Genomic DNA, 21,905 nt, shown 5'->3' on the forward strand with positions numbered 1-21,905 from the left:
CGCCCTGACGACTGAAAGGCAAGCATGTTTGGTATAAAGAAGATTCGAATCTTCGACCCTCAGATTACGAGTCGAGCGTTCCCTAACCACCCGGGCAGAATGTGTAGTTAAAGAAACACCATGCAACATGATAATCCTCAGACAATGACTGAACTACATTCCCTAGATTAAAAGTTCTCAAACATTCTCAATACAAGGATCCCAATGTCGACTAAGTCCCCAACACCACACAATGAGCCCACAGATACTGAATGCCTTACTTTCATTATAAACAACATATTTAGAAAATTAATCATTAATTAATATAGTACTGTGTATTAGCTACGCCTTCTTTGGGGTGGGAAGGGGATCTGTGGATTACAATTTAGAAACCGCTGTATTAGATTATATTGATAACAAAAATTGCCACCCCTTGAAACTAGTGGATTCGTCCGTCCTGTTGGATCGCTGAAAGCAAACAGATACACTAGTTTATTTATTTAGTTTTTTGTTTCGTTTCTCCCAGTCCATACCTATTCCTGAACCTGCGGAGCCAACACGTACTAAAACAGTTTAAACAATAGTCGCTGTCGGTAACCTAGCAACTGTACGTCACAAGATCAAACAAACAGCCAGTATTAAGCAAGAAGGTCTATAGAGCCCATGTCTGACTCAGATAATCATTGGGGTATTGTCTAACTTGTGGACTCGTGCATAGTTGCTGTAGTTAGCGCGTAAGTGTATGCGGTGAAACAACTACGACTGAACGTGCCGAGAACGTAGAGAAAGCACTCCTGTTCATTGATTTGTGGAAAGTCCTATCAATTCTGTTCAAAATTAGCAATGATTTAGTAAGTTATATTGTTTATAAATATATAAAATTTTCATAAAAGTTTACTCAGCAAAAGGGAAAGTGTTTAAAACTGGGAATAGCAGTGTATAGCCCCCCTCCATTTTTAAGCATTAGCATTAGATAAAAACTTGACAATTACGTATATAATTTTTAATGTAAGCACATGTGTTCGTTAGCGCTTCTTCTTCCCAGGTGTTTATCTTCTCCGCAAATCAACAAGGTTTTGGGAAGAGCCCCCCTTCACACTAAAGCCCGTGTGTTTGTATCACAAGAGCATACAGTTTGTCGAAAGAGAAGTAGACAAGGTTTATAATTGAATTGGAAGCTCAAACAAATGTCTAGCTGTATTTAGAATTAAGAAAAAACAGTATTGTTTCAGATGAAATATTTCATTTACTCAAAGATGCTTTCTTATCACACATTAGTATTCTAACAGTGATGAACACATGTGGTTAATATGTAATACTGCAGCATAATAAGGGCGTTGGTAAGTTCACTTACACCAGTTTTCTAGTATTAAGACTATAGTGCGTCTACTATACTTTATCTCCAGCAAAAACGATTAATACTTAGAGAAACGTTATGTATGAAACAATAGGTTATACCATTAATATTATTATAATAAATGTATAAAGCGATAGATAATAATATAAATTTAGCACATACAACAATAGATATTACTACTAAAATTGGACGTATAAAACAATGAACTGTATTATTAACAATAGTGTTATAAATCTGTATAATAATGGATTATACTAATAATGCCATTTTTGTTTAGAGTTGACTTACTGATAAAATATATATTATTATAATTTACATACATTTTCTGAACCTGTTTCTAAACTAATCCTACTTGCTCTGAAAGCTGTAAGTTGTAATAAAATATATTAATACAATTATAAATGTATAGAATAATTTATACTTGTGCACCACAGTATATTTGATTAGTGAGAATATTACGAAAGTGGAAATGAAAAGTGTTTTTATTAAGATAACTTAGCAACATACTAGTGGATCAAGGGGGTGAGGCAGTTTCGGCTAATCCTACAAGCGTTGAGTCGATTGTTATACGTTTGTACGATTACACTCTTATTTCTGACAGACGGAGATATGTATGATACGTACTCCTGTAACACTTTCAAGTGTTTCTCGCGTACGTCGGGCAAAAGTTCACCAGTCTCCGCTCAAGACAACGAACTGTAACTAAGTAACGTAGGCGAGGGCAGGATTTAGCAGTTTGTAGACCAGCTGTTTCTTTGTTGTTAAGCGCAAAACTACAAAATGAGCTATCTCGAGTCCATCTAGAGTACTAAAATGCGAGTTTTAGCGTATTAACCTTCAGACTTGTAGCTGATCCACCGGAGATGTCCCCTATGTCTTTTTTATTATTTTTTTATGGGGGATTATAATTTAACACATAGCTTTAAGAAAAAAGCTGTATCAGTGAATTATAAGTACACTTTATTTGTTTCTTATTAAGAGTAAAGTGAGCTATCTGTAATTTTCTACAGCCACGGGGATCGAACCTCAAACTTACAAGTTCACTACTTAATTAAAGGGCGTCTATAAATTACTTAACTTTCCCTATACATTATAAATATATATTTCTTCTCTACGACCTCAGGACTGACTTAATATGTTTTTAATTTTCTGGTATTAAATGTATTATTTTTAATACTCCCTGATGTTTTTGAGCCACACAAAAACCAGGTTTTGATACCCGTGGTGGGCAGAGTACAGCTAATCCATTCTGTAACTTTGTGTTTAACTTCAACGGAACAAACAAATAGTATCTGAATATAATTATTCATACATGCGCATAACATTGGGTTAGTTTCATATCAAAAGTTCTTGCATTACCCAGACAGAGAGATATGTTATATCATATAATAACATCTGTTGCAGATTACAGCTCGACCCCACGACGCACGTAGCTCGTTAAGTAACCTTGCGCTAAAACAAAAAGAACGTCGTGTTTTATTATGATTTAAGATATATCCATAGCTCTTTAATAGGCAACAACATCAAACTTAAAGAAACATTTAAAAAGTTTAAAACTAATAGTGTCATATTAACACTTTTTTTTTTTTGAGAATTGAGTCTGTTCTTGAATTATTCAAGCTACGACGGATCATGCCAGAAATTCCTTTGGATGTAACTCAAGTCTTGCGCTGGGCTACCATAGCAGGTTTCTAAGTTTAGGTGCGTAACTGTACATAGTGTATTTATATCGTGAAAGTACCAACTTCATAAAAATTTCATCGAACTAATAGATGAAAGCAAACAAAGGACAGTGGGAATAAAGAGAGAGATAGAAAGGGAAAAAAATCACACTTTAACTCTACTAGTGCCCTTAAACATTTGATTTCACTTTGTAGCAGTGTTGAATTTAGCTGGGTAAAATTCCCCCCCCCCCCGACGTAAACGTCTGGATTCAACACGTGCAGGAGACACAATTGAAAACATTTTCTGTGATATAAATACATCTTCCTAGCAACACGATCAGAAAAAACGTGCACGTGGGAAAATAAACATCAGAAGCCAACGAGGAAAGTGTCCATCATATTTACTGTGAAACATGATAAAACAGACGAAACGTTCGAGAATCCATTTGGAAAATTTATATAAAGGCTAAGTATATTCGTATGTCTCGTGTTTCTACAAATATATCTGTGATCTTTCAGACGGTGTGGTCGCTCAGTTTTCAATATGAGATGGCGAAAGTTTATATATATATATATATGCGCTAAAATTTGAGGTTCCATCCCTGCAATATACACAAAAACAGTAAGTAGTTTACTGTACTTAACCAACTCAAAATGTGCTTCGGTTTTTGAGATTATCTAATTATGTGCCTATGTTTAAAAAAAAAAACAACAAAAACGTTATATTATTTGTAAACGTCACAAACTTCTAAAGCATTAGAAAATAATAGGCCTAAAATTTATGATAACTATCACGTAACACTGTTGTCCCCACATTCCTTTTAACTTGCTCATTTCATCTGATTCAAAATCAAGATGCTTAAAAATAGAACTTCAGACCTACCGTTTCTTTCCCACAATCCATTGCCCAAAAGGCCTTTTCGCCAATACAAGGACTCGTCAGTTGGGCTGAATGACAACGAGAAAGAAAAATTTCCTCTGTAATGCCACTTATTTAGGTAGTATGCTACCTTGAAGTTACGATTTAGACAGAGAATCATTAGAAACCCCAAGGCTTATTAATTAATTAAACGGCAAACGTTTAAGAGGAAATGTCGCGTGATATTATCACAAATATCAAGCCAATTAATTGTCTGTTATTGTTTGCCGATCAACATTGATTACACCAGTCGACAAGTATATTAATGAGATAACAGGCGTTATTGAGAATATCCGTTATCTTGTAAAACAGTGTTATAAGTGTGATCGTTTTGTTGTGTGTTATCTCACCTCTTTCTTTCGTGACCCTACACGAGTTGTTATCTAAAATTAACTTATTAACAATGTCTGGGGATGTTACAAAGTAAATACAGAGACAGCAAACGAGTAAAAATAGTATTAACATGTCTTATCTGACACATTTGGTTGTGTATGAAGTGTCTTAGTGGTTAGGATGTTAAACAATAGATCGAAGGGCCCAGGGTTCGAGTCGCGATGCCACTGAACACGCTGTACTTTTCTGGCCGTTAGCTACTAGTATTACATATATTTATCATTACTTGTGGCGGCGGGCTTTATTGGCTGGTTGCTCCATTACAAAATAACTGTACGAAAGCTGTGTACAGTCAGGTTTTGAGCGAATGGAAAGAAATCTGGATATTAAAACAAAACAATCTCTTTGTTTTGTGAAAACGGTAGTTTGAGCTAAACGCTCGAATCAAAATTGTTTATAGAATTTATGTAGTTTTCATAAGCTGTTAGTTTCATATTTATCTCAGTGAGAAAAAATCGAACTCGTGTGTGAAATTGGTACAGTTAGATGAAAACAAACATGCGTTCTCTTTCTCTCTAACATAATTGTTTGATTTTTTTCCGGGTAACACTATTTTTTCAGACTTCCAGGATTAGACTAGGTGATTATATAGTGCAGTTTTGAAACAACAATACTCCTTAATATATAAAAAAACAATAATATATATATAAATTACACTGATTTTACTAAATAATCTGTGAGTTCAATTAATCGGAACTGTGGAGATTAAAAAAAATCAATGATAAAATATGGAAATATGAGACTACGTAACTCCTGAACTGTAAAGGTTAATTAACTGATCGTGTCTGTCCTGCCATTTTGCAATACGTATCTCTTTTATACGACAAGGATGGTACGTGACGCGCACGAGACAAGTAAAATAGTATTAACTTGTAATTAAAAATTATAGATCTATAGCATAGGCCTGATGCTAAGGCCTAAAAATGACGTCACGAATATTTGTAATGGTGAGCAGTGACATTTTGAAAAACATAGAACATGTCGGATTTAAGAAACAAACTACTACTTGCGTGTCGATTAGACGTAACAGTTTTAAAAAACGATTTTAGCACAAGTTATTGAACTTCCTTCTGTGTCATCCATATTTTAAACGCATGAAGTTTGAATATCTGTCGAGTTGACAATATTTGATTCAGAGTTCATTGCATTTGCAGTTTGAATAATAAGTTTTATAAAACATTATTTCTAAATTATCATTTGTACAGGGTGCCCGAAAAGTGAACCATATGTGATTTATGATGCTGTCGGATTAATTCGAATGTTGAACTCATTTAGAATTACCAAGGACAGCACGTGGAATACATTCTTTAAAATTCGTTGAAGTGCCTGTTATTCCAGACTTATATAAAATTGATCAAATGACCACCACTGTATTATAATAATATTGTTTGTTTATTTATTGTACAGCACAAAACTTTGTTTGTTTTAGAGCAAAGTCACATTGGGCTATCTACTGTTTCCATTGCGGGGCATTGAACTTTCGGATTTTAGCGTTGTAAGTCCGTAAACTAACCGTTGTCCCACCAGGAAACAGCATAAAACTTCACAATGGGCTATTTGTATTCTGCTCATCGCGGGTATCAAAACCGATTTTTAGCGTTATAAGCCCACTGACTTATCGTTGAACTTTATAAGGGTATTATAATAGTAAAAAAATTATCGAATATTTATTAAGCTCCCCTTAGGTATTTGTGAAATAAATATACACCAAAATTGAATATAACTGAGATACTGTTCTTGCGGAAGCGAAATGATAAGTTAAGCACAACTCTATACAACGGGCTATATGCTGGAGGGCAAATGAAATGTATTTGAATTTATTTGTGTTCTGAATTTCGCGTAAGGCTACACGAGGGCTATCTGCGCTAGCCGTCCTTAATTTAGCAGTAAAAGACTAGAGGAAAGGCAGCTAATAATCACCACCCACCGCCAACTCTTGGGTTACTCTTTTACCAACGAATGATGGGATTGATCGTATCTTTATAACGCCCACAGGGCAGAAAGGACGAGCATGTTTGATGTAACGGGGATTCGAACCCGCGACCCTCAGATTACGAGTAGAGCGCCTAATATTGTCAGAAATTTCTGACACATCAGACATGGTTAAATGCAGCAAAAGCAAATCTTAAAATTTACAGATAATACCAAAGTCAACACTCACCACAGCTTTCAGAGTATCAAAAACCTCAAACTTAACATTTTAACATAATTATGCAAGTTTACTTCCACTAAAATATAGATTGCTCGTTCTGCTACTTTAATAAAAATTCATTCAAAAATGATTTGTTAACCGAAATATATCGTTACACCATACAGGATGTTGATAGGGCTAACTTTTATCCTCATTAAATATCTACGTTAAGTTGTTTTTTGTGATTAAGAACAAAACTACACAATGGGCTATCTGTGCTCTGCCGATGATGGGTATCGAAACCCGGTATATAGCATTGTAAGACCACAGACATACCACTGTGCCACTGGGGGCGTTCTATGTTAAGAGTAAGTCCACCTACACTATATGTCAAAACTTACCACCAATATTCAGGTATCACTGATGTATTTAAAAAAGGGTATTCTCCCCGTTGCGCCAAACATGCTCGCCCTTTCAGCCGTGGGGGCGTTATAACGTGACGGTCAATCCCACTATTCGTTGGTAAAAGAGAAGCCCAAGAGTTGGTGGTGGGTGGTGATGACTAGCTTACACTAATCTTACACTACTAAATTAGGGACGGCTAGCACAGATAGCCCTCAAGTAGCTTTGTGCGAAATTCAAAAAACAAACAAACAAACAAAAGGGTATTCATGTATAAATACGCGTTGGTGAATATATATTGAGAACAAATGTGATTTAATATTGTAGATGTTTGTGACCATACATAACCGAAGGAAGTGCAGTACCTTGGTATGAACTGTTTGTTAGTGAGTGAGACCAAAAAATGAAAATATTTAATGTTACACTAAATTCTACTAGTATTCTATTCAAGAACGTGACCCTAAAAAAGCGAAAATAAATTATTGTTTTGTGTCGTGGAATACCATCAGTAGCATTTGTAAGTTTTTAATCAATTGTTAAGGAGAGAGGAAGAGGTGGATAATGTATCTGATTCACATGAAGATTTTTTTTTGCATTGTCATGTTTTTAATATTTATTTTAAACAATTATTTTTTTATAATTTATGACTGATTATTTATTTATAATAAATTTTAATACCAATCACGAGAACTGGCGAACAAGAAATCTAGTCTTGTTGCCGGATCGTGTTGAACTATGGTGTTAACACGAGAAAAGTAAACTGGTATTTTAAGAACTTGCAAGTGAAACCAAAGTAGAAAATTGTCTTGAACGATTAAAATAATGTTTTGTTTTTAAAAGTTTCTGAACTGTATTATTATTTGTTGAAAATTTTTGTATTAAAATTACCTGTCTTACGATTTTGGAGAGGTCATTGTAAGCGTGAAGTGTCGTTTGGTGGAAAAAATTGAAATAAGTTAAGTATTAGAGTTGTTTGATGAAATTTTATGGAATCAGTTTCTTGGATTTAGAATTAGTTTTGATTAAGATTTAGATAACATATATTCCAGTAAGTTAAGTTTTTGTGAATCTTACAGTCTCTTCAGTGAGTCAATCACGATGTTATCAAAAGAGCAACTTGATAATGTAGCCTAACAACTGTGTAGTTAGGCCTAAGTTCTGTTTCAGAGAAACAACTCTGTAGCTTAAAAGCTACGTAGTTAGGCCTAAGTTCGGTTGCAAATTACTGACTGCGTAGCCTAAAACTTCTCTATTTCTCAGGAAAAAAAATTATGATGACTTTACATCCTAATTCTTTTAAACCTTGCTCTTTCATGTTGAATATTTTTATAACTGCTTGTTAACATGGTTCCTGAGAAGAAACTTAACATAGATGTCCACCCAGATGTACTTTTAAGTATAAAGGTAGTTTATGTTATAGCTAGTTACTAAAATAAATTGTCTCAAGATTAAAATAATATGAATATTTAAATGAAACATATTTAAATAGTGCCATCATAAATCTTCCATTTAAAGTGTTTAGTCCACAAACATTACACACTTAACATTACATTTCAGGCCGAGGTTTTCTTTATATTTAATATTCGGTTTCATACTTTGCAGATAAGAGAGATACTGGCGATAGTAATTAATGACCTGTTTAACATCATTTGCCATTTGGGCAAGGAAAAGTTGTGTTCAAACACTGAAATTTAGGAGTTGTTACAAATATCACTTGAAAAAAATAGTAGTATCTTACGTTTTAACTTTTAATAAAATGCAATAACTTATTATAAACTATGTACCTGAGAACTTGAAGTGAAATGTTCGCTGCAAATGCATGGTTGTTTAGTTAGTCTTTCTACATATAAGAATCATACACTTCATAAAAGGTTTTATTAATAGAAAACTAAAACATTTAGTAGTGGTACTAATATTTAAACTACGGTTCTAGTGAGATAGGTGGTGATTTTAAGCTTTATTGTTTCCAAATAATATGAGTTGTCTCTAAACAGAGCAAAGGTGTCACTGGTATCTCTGTATGATTACAAGTATATCGAAGATTACAACGTTAATAGAACACTGTTTTTTCCCCAATAGTACCAATTCTACAGTTTCTGAACTAACTGGTTAGGCCTACCATATACAGGGTGTTCGGAAAATCACTGTGCAGTTTTGTCTGTTAATAAATATATAAGTGCACAGTGACTTTCGGAGCACCCTGTACTTTTTGTAGCAGTTCTTATAAGGTATAGGCTTGCATTACACTTTTTTGTTAGTTTTATTAATTTATAGCAATACTTAAATCGTAAGACTAGTGATAACTTACTAATAATACATAGAATCCTTACGATTAATGTTGATTGTTAAATATTTAAACAACAAAGTTATCAGAATTTACATAGCCCTGAAAAATATTCGAAGTATCTACTTTTTTATTTTTTCAGTAACTTTTGAAGATCCAATTATACAACAATTATGTTGCATTTTTCTGCCCTTACACCTCCGACAAAATGGCGCTCGGTTGTCACGGCCCGTGAATCACAGTGACTATCCACAGTTTATAATATACAGATCATTGACTGGAAGTTAAATACATGGTGCGCCCAGTGGCGCAGCGGTATGTTTGCGAAGTTTAAACGCTAGGAACCAGGTTTCGGTACCCGTGGTGGGAAGGGCACAGATAGCCCGTTGTGTTGCTTTGTGCTGAGCTTCAAACAGACAAAGAATAACGGTGGAAATATACAAATAAAAAATCATGACAATTAAACCAATATATGAAAGTTAAATTATAAAACTTATAGATTCAGAAAATCGAAACTTTAAATAAAAATTAAAGAATGTGGTTGAATTAAAAATGTAAAAAATGGTGTTACTAACTTTACCTGCACCTTGCTCTCCCGTTGAGACTACCGACAGTTGCTCAGACTAGTCGCATAGTAACTATAGTTACAGTATATCAGAACAATGTTCTAACAAAAAATTACAATAACATAGAAACCACGTTGTCGAGCGCAGCATTAACGGGAGGGGGACACTTGCCTCTTACCTCTGGAGTCCATCAATGAGTCCTCAATTTTTGGTTGAAATACATATATATTAGTTTGTTATAACGTAAAAAAAAAAAACTGAACAAAAGTAAATTAAACAAAAAACGGTGCACTGATTGAAAATATTCCAGGGTGTAAGTTATAATATGGAATTATAAAATGTACCCTGGGTTCTGGAGGTGACTACGGAACTGGGACCCACATTGCGGTGGGGATACACCGTCTATCAGTCTGGCATAAGAAATAAAAGAGTAGTAATATTTCCATATCTATTAAAAATTATCTACTAACTAGGATTACTTTAGAAATCGTGATAATTAGTTATATTAATTTATAAATCATATGTAAACTAGTTATAGGACTTAGAAATCATGTAGGAATTAGAGTTACCTTAGCGTAGAGACTCTATAGAGTTATAGATACGTAAAATCCATGTGTAAGTTTTAGTTATGGTAATCATGTAGTGACAACAGCTGTTTAACTTTTAATCGTCAAGAACATATCGAATGGATAACAATGGTGAACAGTCTACTGGTGGCTCCACTCCGAACGAAAGTACATTCAAGGAATTTCTCGAATGTGGTCGTACTGGCCGAAGAAATGCTGTGCCGGACATCAAAGATGAAAGTACTGCCTTACTTTCGAAAGAGTTTGACAAGCTGTCTTGTGTTGGTAAGCTGCTTTATAAGTTATTTACCAAAGATTTTGGTGTGAACGCTTTTTTATAAGATGGCGAGTAATAATAATTATAATTGTAATAAACGTAAGAGCTAGGCATGTTACATTTTTAACATTACATTCGTTATCCAATACTTATCTGGTCACAGTATAAATAGCCAGTTGTGTAGTATTGTGTTAAAAATATAATAGGCTTAACGGTAATGTTTCATTACGAGTATAATGAAACATTACCAAAACAGTAGCATCACAACTATATTCAGTTAAGTTTGTTTGTATTGAATTTCGCGCAAAGCTACACGAAAGCTATTTGCACTAGCCGTTCCTAATTTAGCAGTGAAAGACCAGAGGGAAGGTAGCTAGTCATCACCATTCACCGCTAACTCTTGGGCTACTCTTTTACCAACAAATAGTGGGATTGACCATCACATTAAACGCCCCCACGGCTGAAAGGGCGAGCATGTTTGGTGTGACGGAGGTTCGAACCCGCGATCCTCAGATTACAAGTAGAGTGCCTTGTCCACCTAGCCATGCTGGGCCTCTTTACATAAGTTGGTTTATTTCTGTTTGCACTATTACTGTGATTCACTTATATTTTCATATAATTCGTTATTAATTCTTATTTACTGGATGGCTTAACGTTTTACTTAATACAATATTTAATTTAATTTTTTTCACGAAAAGTCTGTCTGTGCGTGCTTCCTAATAACTAACGAATCGTTAGGGCCCGCTGGTGAGTGTTATGGAATTTTAGCATTCGGATCTGGCTCTCCCGTGTCACCTCCTGGGATATGGCCTCTCTGTGCATGTAACGGTTACGTCACCTGGTATGTATTTATAAATGCACGGGAAGGATAAACAACTGCGAACAGTTAGCTATGAATATCAAACACATATTTTATAACGTTGTTTACGAATATTTGAAATATAAGGTACGTGGTCAGCACCAACTGTTTTCTCTGGTGACAAACTCATAAAAGTACAATTCGATAAAAGACATATTATTCATTTACTTCAACGCGTGCAGATTTTAAATGTAATCGAGTGAGGTTTAACACGATGTTTTCACCTTTAATAACAATAAAAAACAAACGAGGTCCGACAGAAATTAAACACTAGCTGAATTTATTTTATTATTGATTTGAAAAGATAACTGTTTATAGCGATTTGAAAGCAAATTTCTTAAAACACGATCATTTCTACGTTTACTTGTATTTCGTTTCTAAGCGATTTACAAAGTATCAAAGCCGTTGAACTAATTTAAAGGTGTTTTCTGTTACACAGACGATAGCGACAAGAGTGTCAGAGATAAGGCCGCATCAGATAATCCTTCAAAGTCTTAGTGAGTGTGAATTATTGAAATGAAAGACAGCTGAAGAATGAACTTTTATACGTGTGATAGGCCTAGCGGTAAAGCCGCTATTTTAATATGCTTGTAAATATCTCAGCTCCGAGGGAGTTAGTTCGACCTCGTTCCCATAACAACAAGAATCTCAACTAATACGAGAAGTTCCCAATTTCTCACAGCTTGGCTCAAGAAAGGAAAAGTGTTTTGTTTTCACCTATACAGTTATCAAATAAGTTAATATTCTATCGATAGGTTAGTAACAAATCTTAGAAAAATACCAGTGTACGTGATAATATATACTTACATTGATAAATTTACAATCTATGTTCATCGATCAACTTCACATCGATTTTCTTAAATAGGTTTATTTTAAAATAAATAGATTTCGTCAAGGCACACCGGCTTTAATAATTATATCATCTACGAAGACAGAACCAAAAAAATGTGTATTGTAAATAAAATCAGTTAGTGCTAACTAATTGTAGAACAATTAGTCTGATTTATAATATACATTTTTTATTGTTTATTTCCAAGTCTTTTGTTGCTAAGCTTTCTTTTAAAAACGTGTTCGAAATGAATGAATGAAATCAACAATACTATTGTATCTCTGTTACGTGGAAAAAAAAACTTAACTAAATTTTGCTGTTGTAAAAAAATTTATATTTATGTGTATTATCCATGTTACGACTTTTATTAACGACAGGTGTGGCTGTAGTAGTCTGAATATAAACAACTTAACGGATTACGTTAACCTGAATCAAAGCCTTCAAAGCCTTTGGTAATAAAAATTAAAACGACAGTAAATCATATTAAGTTTATTTATTTATATTAATTATCTTAGATATTATTAAATCACCGAATAACATAACTTGCGAACGTTGTCTGTACTGATAGACAGAATAACTTGGAACGTATATGAGTATCAAATTTTTTTACGGCTACTTGTTAAATATCGTTAAATGTTATGATATTTTAACATCCTTCTGAAAACTGAAATTGTAATTTAAAATTATAGTCGAATTATTTAGGCGCCAAGTAACGTGTTTTAATAAACTTGTGATAAATGCACTAAACAGTGTTTTAAACATAAAGAACGCTGAAACTTGTAATTTTCTGTTATTAGTGTTAACAATTTCTTTAATTGATAATAAATAAATAGAAATATGACAGAACGAATACCTACTTACAAGTTCATGTTACTTGCTTAACGTTACTGTTTTTCATGTGTCTAACAATGTCAGTTTTTTTTCCGTTTCGTTTTATATAAAAATAATAAATACGTGCATTTGAACTTGTGTTTCAAACATTTTTTTCATAGCCAGGTACACTTACGCAGTAGTAAATTCAAAACCGAAACAATTTATTTTCAAACCTTTAGTTTTCTGTAATATGTACGAAAAGCAAAGTATTAACATGAATGACATTAGGCACTAATACCATTAAAATTACAGACCCATCCACCTCAGTGGTGGGCAGAGCCCATATAGCCTTATTCTTAATAACAAATAAAATAAAGCTGCGATTTTTTTCTACTTTGTCTTTAAAGCATGACTCACGTCTTTGTAACTGCATTTTTTTCACTTTCTGTTAATTTTCCAGTGAATGCTATTATAAAATAATTTAGTGTTCCTTTATATTTCCTTATGTTGTTGTTACAGTAAAAATTTAAAACGTTTCCATTTTAATAATATTTTGGATCGTAGACTGCAAAATTATACTTAGTAAAATTAAAATCCAAGGTTCATGATTTTGTTTTTGAATTTCGCGCAATGCTACACGAGGGATATCTGCTCTAGCCATCCCTAACTTAACAGTGAAAGACTAGAATAAAGTAGCTAGTAATTACCACCCAGTGCTAAATCTTGGGCTACACTTTTGCCAATGAATGATGAGATTAGCTGTCACTTTATAACGTTGCTTGGTTAAAGAGCGATCATGTTTGTTGTGACGGGAATTCGAACCCACCACCCTCAGATTGCGAGTCGAGCACTCCCTAACCACTTGACCCTCCTCTTGGATTTTTATTTTAAAATGTCCTGTTTCTTTTCTTTCCCATTCTTCCGTTCCCATCCACCACTAGTATGTGTATTTGTTTTTCCGTATAGCAAACCCACATCGGGCTATCTGCTGTCCACCGAGGGGAATCAAACCCCTGATTTTTTAGCGTTGTAAATCCGAAAACTAACCGTTTTCCCAGCGTGGGACCCCCATTAGAGAACTACCCACAAGACAAACTTCCCTTTATCCAACCAGGTGTATCGAGTCGTTCCTTTGGCAACAACAACAAAACACTTCTGCCTTAGTCAGCCAAGTTGACATTTTGTACTAGGCCTATCACTCCTCCATTATGGTTTCTCTGGTCAGGTAATATATTCAGCGCCTGATAAGTGAAAATGGGGTTTCTCGGGGTAATTTTGTTTACTCCCACGGCAAATTTTCCAGGCGTAGGATTCATTAACCCCCGTCTCCCTGAAGAACCATAAGTCCAATAGAGGCCATTTGTTTGCTAGTTTAGTTTTTTACCCTAAACAAGAGAAGACAATACAATCCAGCAAGCAGTAATAACCTTTTTCCGACACTATATATTTGCCATCAAAATGCCACTACCATTCGCTATATTCCTAATCACAAACCGCCACTAAAGTCCCACTTCTTTACCACGTGTTGGGCGATGAGGAATAACTGTTTCTGAGCTCCCCCGGGAGATGTAAATCGATATATCTGCAAAAATGATGCCCCCCCCCGCCAATCAATAGCATTTCTATCTTTTGTTTGAACAAAATGTTTCCAAAAATCAATTGGAATTTTCACACAATTACTGGGAAAAGGCGTGGCCAAGGGGTTAGCGTGTCGGGCTTCGGGGTGAAGGGTCCAAAACATGATGATGATGGTGCAAGATCCACACTTTTAGCTATGATAAAGTAGCAGTTAGTTCCACCATTCTGTCCATGAATAAGATATATTTGGCGATAAGAAATGTTGTTTAATGAACATCCTACTAGTTAATTGTTCATAATTATTAATTTTTATTTGGCAGTGTTTACGTACGTCACCCCTTTAACCTGTGCCAATGTCAGGACTTTTTGTTTTGAAAGGAGGCATATTTATGATACGAGAAAAAAAAATCAGTAAAGAATGCGAAAATAAAAAAAAAATTAAACTTCTCGAAGGGGTGAGAACAAATGACAGTAGTTTCCGTACCTTCTTGCCCTGGCTACGTCTGTATCTCTCTACTGAACACTCCAGTCTTACCCGTAAACATCGTATTTTGTGGAGAGAATTGAATAGATGTGTTCCAGACATTAATTTTAAGCTACGAATGTTGACATCGCGTGATCGGAGAAGGTATTTCGTGGCATTTTTCTTGAATTTACTATTTCTGGTTAATTATGCTTTACTTGAAAGCGTTTTTAACATGTTTTTTTTTTATTTATCCGTAATTTTTAAAAATTAAGTAGTTTGCGAGATATCCTTTAATATTTGTGTCACACTCACTACCCAGAATATATTTCGTTCATTAGCAGATTAAACTGATATTATAAACACATGCAGCACAAAAAACCTATCGGATATCTTTTTTTTTTTTTTGTTTTAAAAATGTCACAAATAAGTGAAAGAATCATAGCGTTTATTAAATAAACACCAATCATCAACTCATTTTAAACTGAGATACATGGCTGGGTACTCTCGTCAACAACGAACAAAACACTCGTAGTGTTCTTCCCTTTTCATTTCTGTATATTGAGTAAATATAGTAATATGATTGTTTCATCACACTGTTGTTCGGAAATTAACATAATTTGGACAGGGTTGTATTTTGGGTGTATGCCAGTTTTTTGTGCCCCGCAGATAAAACGAAACGTTCTGAAATTACAGAAAGTGTTAGTTAAAAATAATGAATATCGTTACCACAGTCCAGTTTTACAAGTTTGTGTAAATATGATTTCAACTGTATTCATGTGTTACACACACAAAAAAAAACGTAGAAAAATGTACTTACTGCATAATTTACAGTAACAGATTACGTTACAAAATAAGCGAGATATAAATAACTGATAAATCAAAGAACTTTGAAATTACTTGTACATTTAAATTATGTGCTTACAACGTCAGCGCTAGGTGTCCACTACAAATAAAATAAAAAAAGTGTATTAGTTTACTGGGTACAATAACGATTACAATTGAGAACGTTAGTAGACTATGCTTGGCAATTTGCCAGGAAAAATGTTCCCTGTCACGAAATGAATCTCTTTCTAATATTTTAACAAAACACCTACTAGATATATAGCAATAGCTGTTATTACAAGTGTAACATTTTTCTTGTTCTCACAGTAGGTTGTTTTATCACGATTTTATCTGAATATCAGGAGTGTTTGAGATCTTTTTAAGACGGGTAATGCATCTGCCTGTCGAATAACTCGAAATATATTACGAATCCTGGCGGTCGAAAATTACATTTTTTGTAAGATTACAGTAAATTATTCGGCCACTTATTTTTTATACTCCTTAAAGATTTGTAAGTTACTTTTACTGAATACATCATTTGGAAGTTTTCAACAAAATATGACCACTGATACAGTTTTATAAATGTAGGAAAAAAATGTCAACATAAGAAAAACGAGTAATTTGCAAAACTTTATTTTCGAATTCACAAACATGAAATTCACTTGTATATGGCAACACGTGGAATAATAAAACATTAAATCATTAATATCGTACATACAAAACCTAAATAATACATAGAAAATATCCAGTGAACAGAGCTGCTAAATAAAATTACTAGCATTTTTATCTCGACTTCAAGTAATACGTACCCGACAGCTGCAGCCCTAAATATGTAACTTCTTACTATGATTAACCAATCTTAAGCTTCTTTGATTACCAGGTTACACATAGCTACGTAAAATATTTCGTTTATAACGTTACGTCTAAACACACCAGGAAACTAAAGCCACATCTAGTACAAAGAAATAAAAGATAGTTTCAAAAGACGTTGTGTTAATGTTCGCACTAAAATGCATTGTTTCTTTATTATACTTTTGTTCATTTGTCCTTCTGAATAGAAATATGGATTATTGTAACATAACTCCGACTGATAAAAATATAACGAAGATGTTATTTGACTATAAACATATCTGGTGTATAGAAGATACGTATAAAATATTGATTATTTATTGACTAGAAAGAAAAGCGACACCTCTCACAAATCCTGAGTACTAAAGGGAGGTAATCATAGCTTTTTGTTTGTTGTCAAGAAAAACATAACCATTTAAACATATTTTCTAATGTCATTATAAATATCTCTAAGGTTTTATGAGAAACAGTTACTGTACACATAAACTTTTAAAAAGAAAAAGAAGTTAAAATCTAAAATCACACGCCAGCGCCACCTATTAACTAAGAAAGTAATTACTAAAAATCACAAAGAAACTTTTTTAGTTCCTGCAGTTTGTGAGATCAACAGGGCATGAAGTAAAAAACACAAAAGTTAAAATTTATTAGAAATAATTTTTCAATCTGGCCATTGAAATTATAGTATTTCTTCAGTTCTTATATGGCATTATTAAGTTATAGCTGCTGCAAACACACAAAAATGAAATACATTTTTTTTAAAGTAATACTATTAAAGCAATTATAATGGAACCTAATTTTTTTTCATTCCTTAGATTAATATACATCATAAAAGAGGTAAACTGTTATATTTGTGTCCTATTCATTAGGAATATCAAGTTTGGCAATGTCACATATATGTAACATTAACAAATTATAAAATCAACTCACCTGTAAAAACTGTTAAACCACAAATTCCTAACATTTTACATCTAGACTCAGAACCACAACACTTAAACCTGAAAACAATAAGCCCTTAATCACAAATTAAGTGAAAAAAAATAAAAAATACATAACTCAGACTTCAAAATCAAACTTATCACTCATACCTTCCCAACCTGTACATGCCACTAATATTTCACTTTTCAGGGTATCTTGGACACAGACAGCAATTCTACCATGATGAAGTAATACTAATTTCTTATGACTAATGCAAAATTAAAAGATGAAGTAATAATAACAAAGAAAGCTTTATTTGTTCTGACTAGTTCTCTGTCACTAACTTGTTTATTTTCCATATCAGTAACACAATCTCTACTTTAACCATCCCTAATTCTGGTAGCTACTGTATAGCACTCACTGGATGATGGAATTTGATCATCACTCTTATAATGCACCCAAGACCATGGAATAATTATCTGTTTCTTCTCAAATCAACAGGAAACAACCAAAGGACTTTAGGATCCACAGCACAGGAAGATAATCACTAGGTCACGCTTGGCCCAAAAAAAAACAAACCCTGTGAATGAATTAAAAGTTTTGTTCGAATGCAAGGTATACTCGTAACTGGCTTTTGTTACGATTTTGTAAAATTTTATACAAGCAGAAAGGTGAATGGTGTAGATAGAATCACAAGGGACTATCATCAAAAGGATTCCACACACATAGTAACAGCAACATAAAGAGTTTGTTGACACAGTCTGTCTTCTATGATACATCTACTGTAGATATTATTCAAACAAATCAATCCTTTAACAGGACAAAGAGAACTCAGTGAAGGTGAATAAATAAAGGACAAAACGTTCTTTAAGTAACATGTTCTCCACCAGGGAGTTGATTCAGTATGAGCATTACCTTGTTACACTACAGCGCAATCATAACTGTTCACCAGCTAAATACAGCCAGTTCTTCTCGGCTACATAATTACTAAATGTCTTTCACTATTTATTAAAACACTAGATAAAGTTCTGTCAGTTTTACTGTTATAAAAAAAGAATATAGCAAGCTAATCAGTTGTGATTAAAAAATCTTTTCTAAGTATAAATTCTGCATCAAGCCATTCAAAATCAAATAAAATCTTTGAAATATTGAGAATATCACAGACAAGACCTATAAAATAGGTCAAGAAACAAATAACCGAAGACAGAATTACACACGTGGCAAATGAGAAAGTTTAAAAGAAATCAACGTTTACATGTCTCAAGTGAAACAAAATACACAGAAGATGAAAGCCAACATTCAGTTAGATATTTAAACAAATTAAAAGGATTCTACAAACATGAGTTTTGTTGGTTATTGCTATAGGATCTAACTATTCAGTCTTTAAGCTGATGCCTACTTACAGTACACTGGTCAGCTATGGAAAACAATGAAGTCAACAAGTTAAGAAAGAATGTCTAATGACACACAAACATATGATACCTGGTCTCTTAACAAAAGGCCTGGTTTGTACAATTTGGGGCCTTCTGGGAACAAGAGCAGGTGAGTATTAACATGAGTCAACAAGGGTAACACATTCTAGAAACTAATTTTGCTACAATGCTGAACAATAGAAAAGTCAGTGGTCACTGTTATAATTAGTTTCCAGAAGAGTTTCACAATCAACAATATATTCTGATAACTTACAATATACAAATACTAGACAGACTTACAGAGAAGATGAAACAATACAGACCAAAATTCAGAAATTAAGACTTAAGTCTTTAACGTAAAAACAATAATTTGTTCACAGAGGGAAGGTGGGGGAAAAACGTTTGCAATAAGTAATTTACATCCAACAACATCGTAAAAGATCTGTTTCTGTACATCGTTTGTTCTACCAGTGTTATCAACTATAATGATCAATATCACAATAATAAGACTTCCAGCTGTTATCTAAACAAACCTTAAGAAAACGAGTGTTCAAAGATGAACTATAAAGCAGTATAAGCTTCTACAATGTCTGGCTGACTTCCTGTAGGCCGATACTCTGCAGGATTCGGAGGCTGTCCTCGTCCACGAGAGTAGGGATAATGTCTAGAGGGACGATAATCAACACCATGTAATGGGAAAGGCATTAGTTCTGCCCTTCTGTAACTTGCTCCGTTGTACCTCGGTCTGTATTCCCAACGTTCAGTTTCGGGACGTGGATGCAGTGGTGGCATGCCTCGACCCATGTTATTCTGGTTGTTGTTGGGTCGGCTCCTGCCCCGAATGTGGATGATTCTCGTCTCCCCATCAGTTGGCACTCGGAATGGCGTTTCGTTCTAGAAGTGAAAACATCTGGTGTTCAATATACTTGTCATGTAACACAGTTAAGGAAAGACAGAAGTTTATTTTACTGTACTAGTCAGAAAGGTAACAGAAATTTATCTCAATTTGAGTCTTACAACAGACAAGTATGTAAAACTATTCTTTGTAACCTTATCCAACATTTATTATCAGAAATTCTTTTCTTTTCACCAAAGATAACATTTAAAACATAATCTGACATATAGGTCTACTATATTCCTACAGTTTCACTTATAAAAACAAACACAAACCTCTTACAATGGTGATGGAGTTTCTGAGCACTTTTTAACACATTATAGTGATTAAATTCAAATGTTTAAATATTACAGCACCATGCCTAACTTACTTTTTTTTTAAATATTAGAAAGTAGACAACTGTTTATTGTTTGTAGCAATATCTTTCATACACCTTTAACTTAGGTTATCCAAACAAACCATAAGAAAATGAGCATTATTATATTGTTAATATATGGTAAGTAAGGACTTAAAACCATCATAAGTATTATTTACCAAGTAAAACCCCATAATAAAGATTCTATAAACTCAAGAGTCCGGTTTCCAAAAGGTAAGACTCCATACATTATTTACTTGATGCTACAGACTTTCGTAGACCAAGAAATGACCTCTTGTCTATTGCGTTAGGGGTTACTTTGAATGAATACCAGGAATTGGTCATTGAACATACAAGATTAACACAGCAATAATCTTATATTGACTGTCAAACATTCTTTAATTCTGTTAAATATAAGCTGTGTGTTTGTTGTCAGAAATTCACAAAATATAAATCGCATTGCTATCAACAAAAAACTTAGTGACAAAATATATTAAAAATTTCTATTATATATCTAAATTGTAAACATAACGTGATTGTTTGCACAATATGTTTTCATAAAAGAAAACTAACAAACAGTTGATAAAGAAATATAAAATTATTTTCATCTTCAAAAATCGATAAAGGTCAAGTTCAAAAACAGTGAAATTCTTAACCTAAAGATTACTACAAGATGTTGTTAAACAGAGAATAACTTGACATAGTAGTTCTTAAGAACATTACCTGTCTTCGATCCATTAGTTCTCTTTCTCTTTCCAACTCTTTCTTCCTTTTCAGTTTCTTGTTATCCTAAAAATAAAATAAATACAAGTTATAAAATTAAGAACAAATAATATATATTTTTTACAGCTCTGGTAAAATGTAAGTTTTATAAAGTATTAAGAAAATACAGAAGATGTTAATAATTAACTTGAATTTTTTCTGTAGTGGATGGATGATGGAATAAAGCATGGAAACCATCACACAATATATTAGAATTATAGCATCCTCCAGATCATAGGTTTATAACTCTTAAAAGTGATATATCAGAAAAGCTGAAATAAAAGAAAGGTGTAAACCAATAACAAGTTTATAGGACTAGGGCTTTCACCCACCACACAATACATGCAGGTTGGTAGAAGTAGGGCTTTTATCTCCCACGCAGATAGCGGTAACATTTTGTTAGTTGTAGTTAGATAACTGATATAATTAACAGTAAGACAGATACACCTTTGTATAAACAATAATGGAGATAATATATGATACAAGAAACTTACAAAGTGGTTAATCACACAACTTGCAGGAATCCAGACAATGATGGAAATCACAATGACAGTGCCAACTATGTTGTCATTCAAAAATTTCACTGGAAGAAAGAAAGGTAAAAATTTATAGGAAAGAAAAAATGGTCATTTATTTTGTATGAGAGAAATACTGATGAAATAAATTACTGATCAATCGATTTCAAGTTTGTTTTTTTTATTATAAATGTGAAGGCTCCGTTGAAATAGAAAACATTTTAAACCTTACATTCAACAAATCTAATTCTAAATGATACATCATATAATATTTGAAAACATACTTGGATTTTTATC

The 21,905-nt window shown here is 33.4% G+C and overlaps 2 protein-coding genes across 4 annotated transcripts in view; one reads left to right on the forward strand and one right to left on the reverse strand.

Moving 5' to 3' along the window:
* Positions 1 to 473: 473 nt before the first annotated feature.
* Positions 474 to 21,764, forward strand: LOC143240854 (cAMP-dependent protein kinase inhibitor gamma-like). Of its 3 annotated transcripts, none has more exons than XM_076484036.1 (3): positions 474 to 830; positions 10,371 to 10,546; positions 11,837 to 13,191. In XM_076484036.1, the coding sequence occupies exons 2-3, from the start codon at positions 10,381 to 10,383 to the stop codon at positions 11,893 to 11,895; spliced, it is 225 nt and encodes a 74-aa protein (XP_076340151.1). In that variant the 5' UTR covers positions 474 to 830; positions 10,371 to 10,380; the 3' UTR covers positions 11,896 to 13,191. The 3 variants fall into 3 exon arrangements, with proteins under 3 accessions (XP_076340151.1, XP_076340152.1, XP_076340153.1); XM_076484037.1 differs by lacking the exon at positions 11,837 to 13,191 and adding an exon at positions 18,171 to 18,247 and having other exon boundaries at positions 493 to 830; XM_076484038.1 differs by lacking the exon at positions 11,837 to 13,191 and adding an exon at positions 21,259 to 21,764 and having other exon boundaries at positions 494 to 830.
* Tace (ADAM 17-like protease Tace) overlaps positions 16,523 to 21,905 on the reverse strand; it is a 36,899-nt gene continuing 31,516 nt past the window's right edge. The window contains exons 18-20 of the mRNA XM_076484039.1: positions 21,588 to 21,676; positions 21,055 to 21,120; positions 16,523 to 19,975 (exon numbers count right to left, since the gene is read on the reverse strand). Coding sequence (XP_076340154.1) covers positions 19,643 to 19,975; positions 21,055 to 21,120; positions 21,588 to 21,676 — 488 coding nt within the window. The 3' untranslated portion in view covers positions 16,523 to 19,642. The remainder of the gene's footprint in view (positions 19,976 to 21,054; positions 21,121 to 21,587; positions 21,677 to 21,905) is intronic.

Source organism: Tachypleus tridentatus, chromosome 13 (assembly GCF_004210375.1).
Source record: "Tachypleus tridentatus isolate NWPU-2018 chromosome 13, ASM421037v1, whole genome shotgun sequence".
NCBI classification, from domain to species: Eukaryota; Metazoa; Arthropoda; class Merostomata; order Xiphosura; family Limulidae; genus Tachypleus; species Tachypleus tridentatus.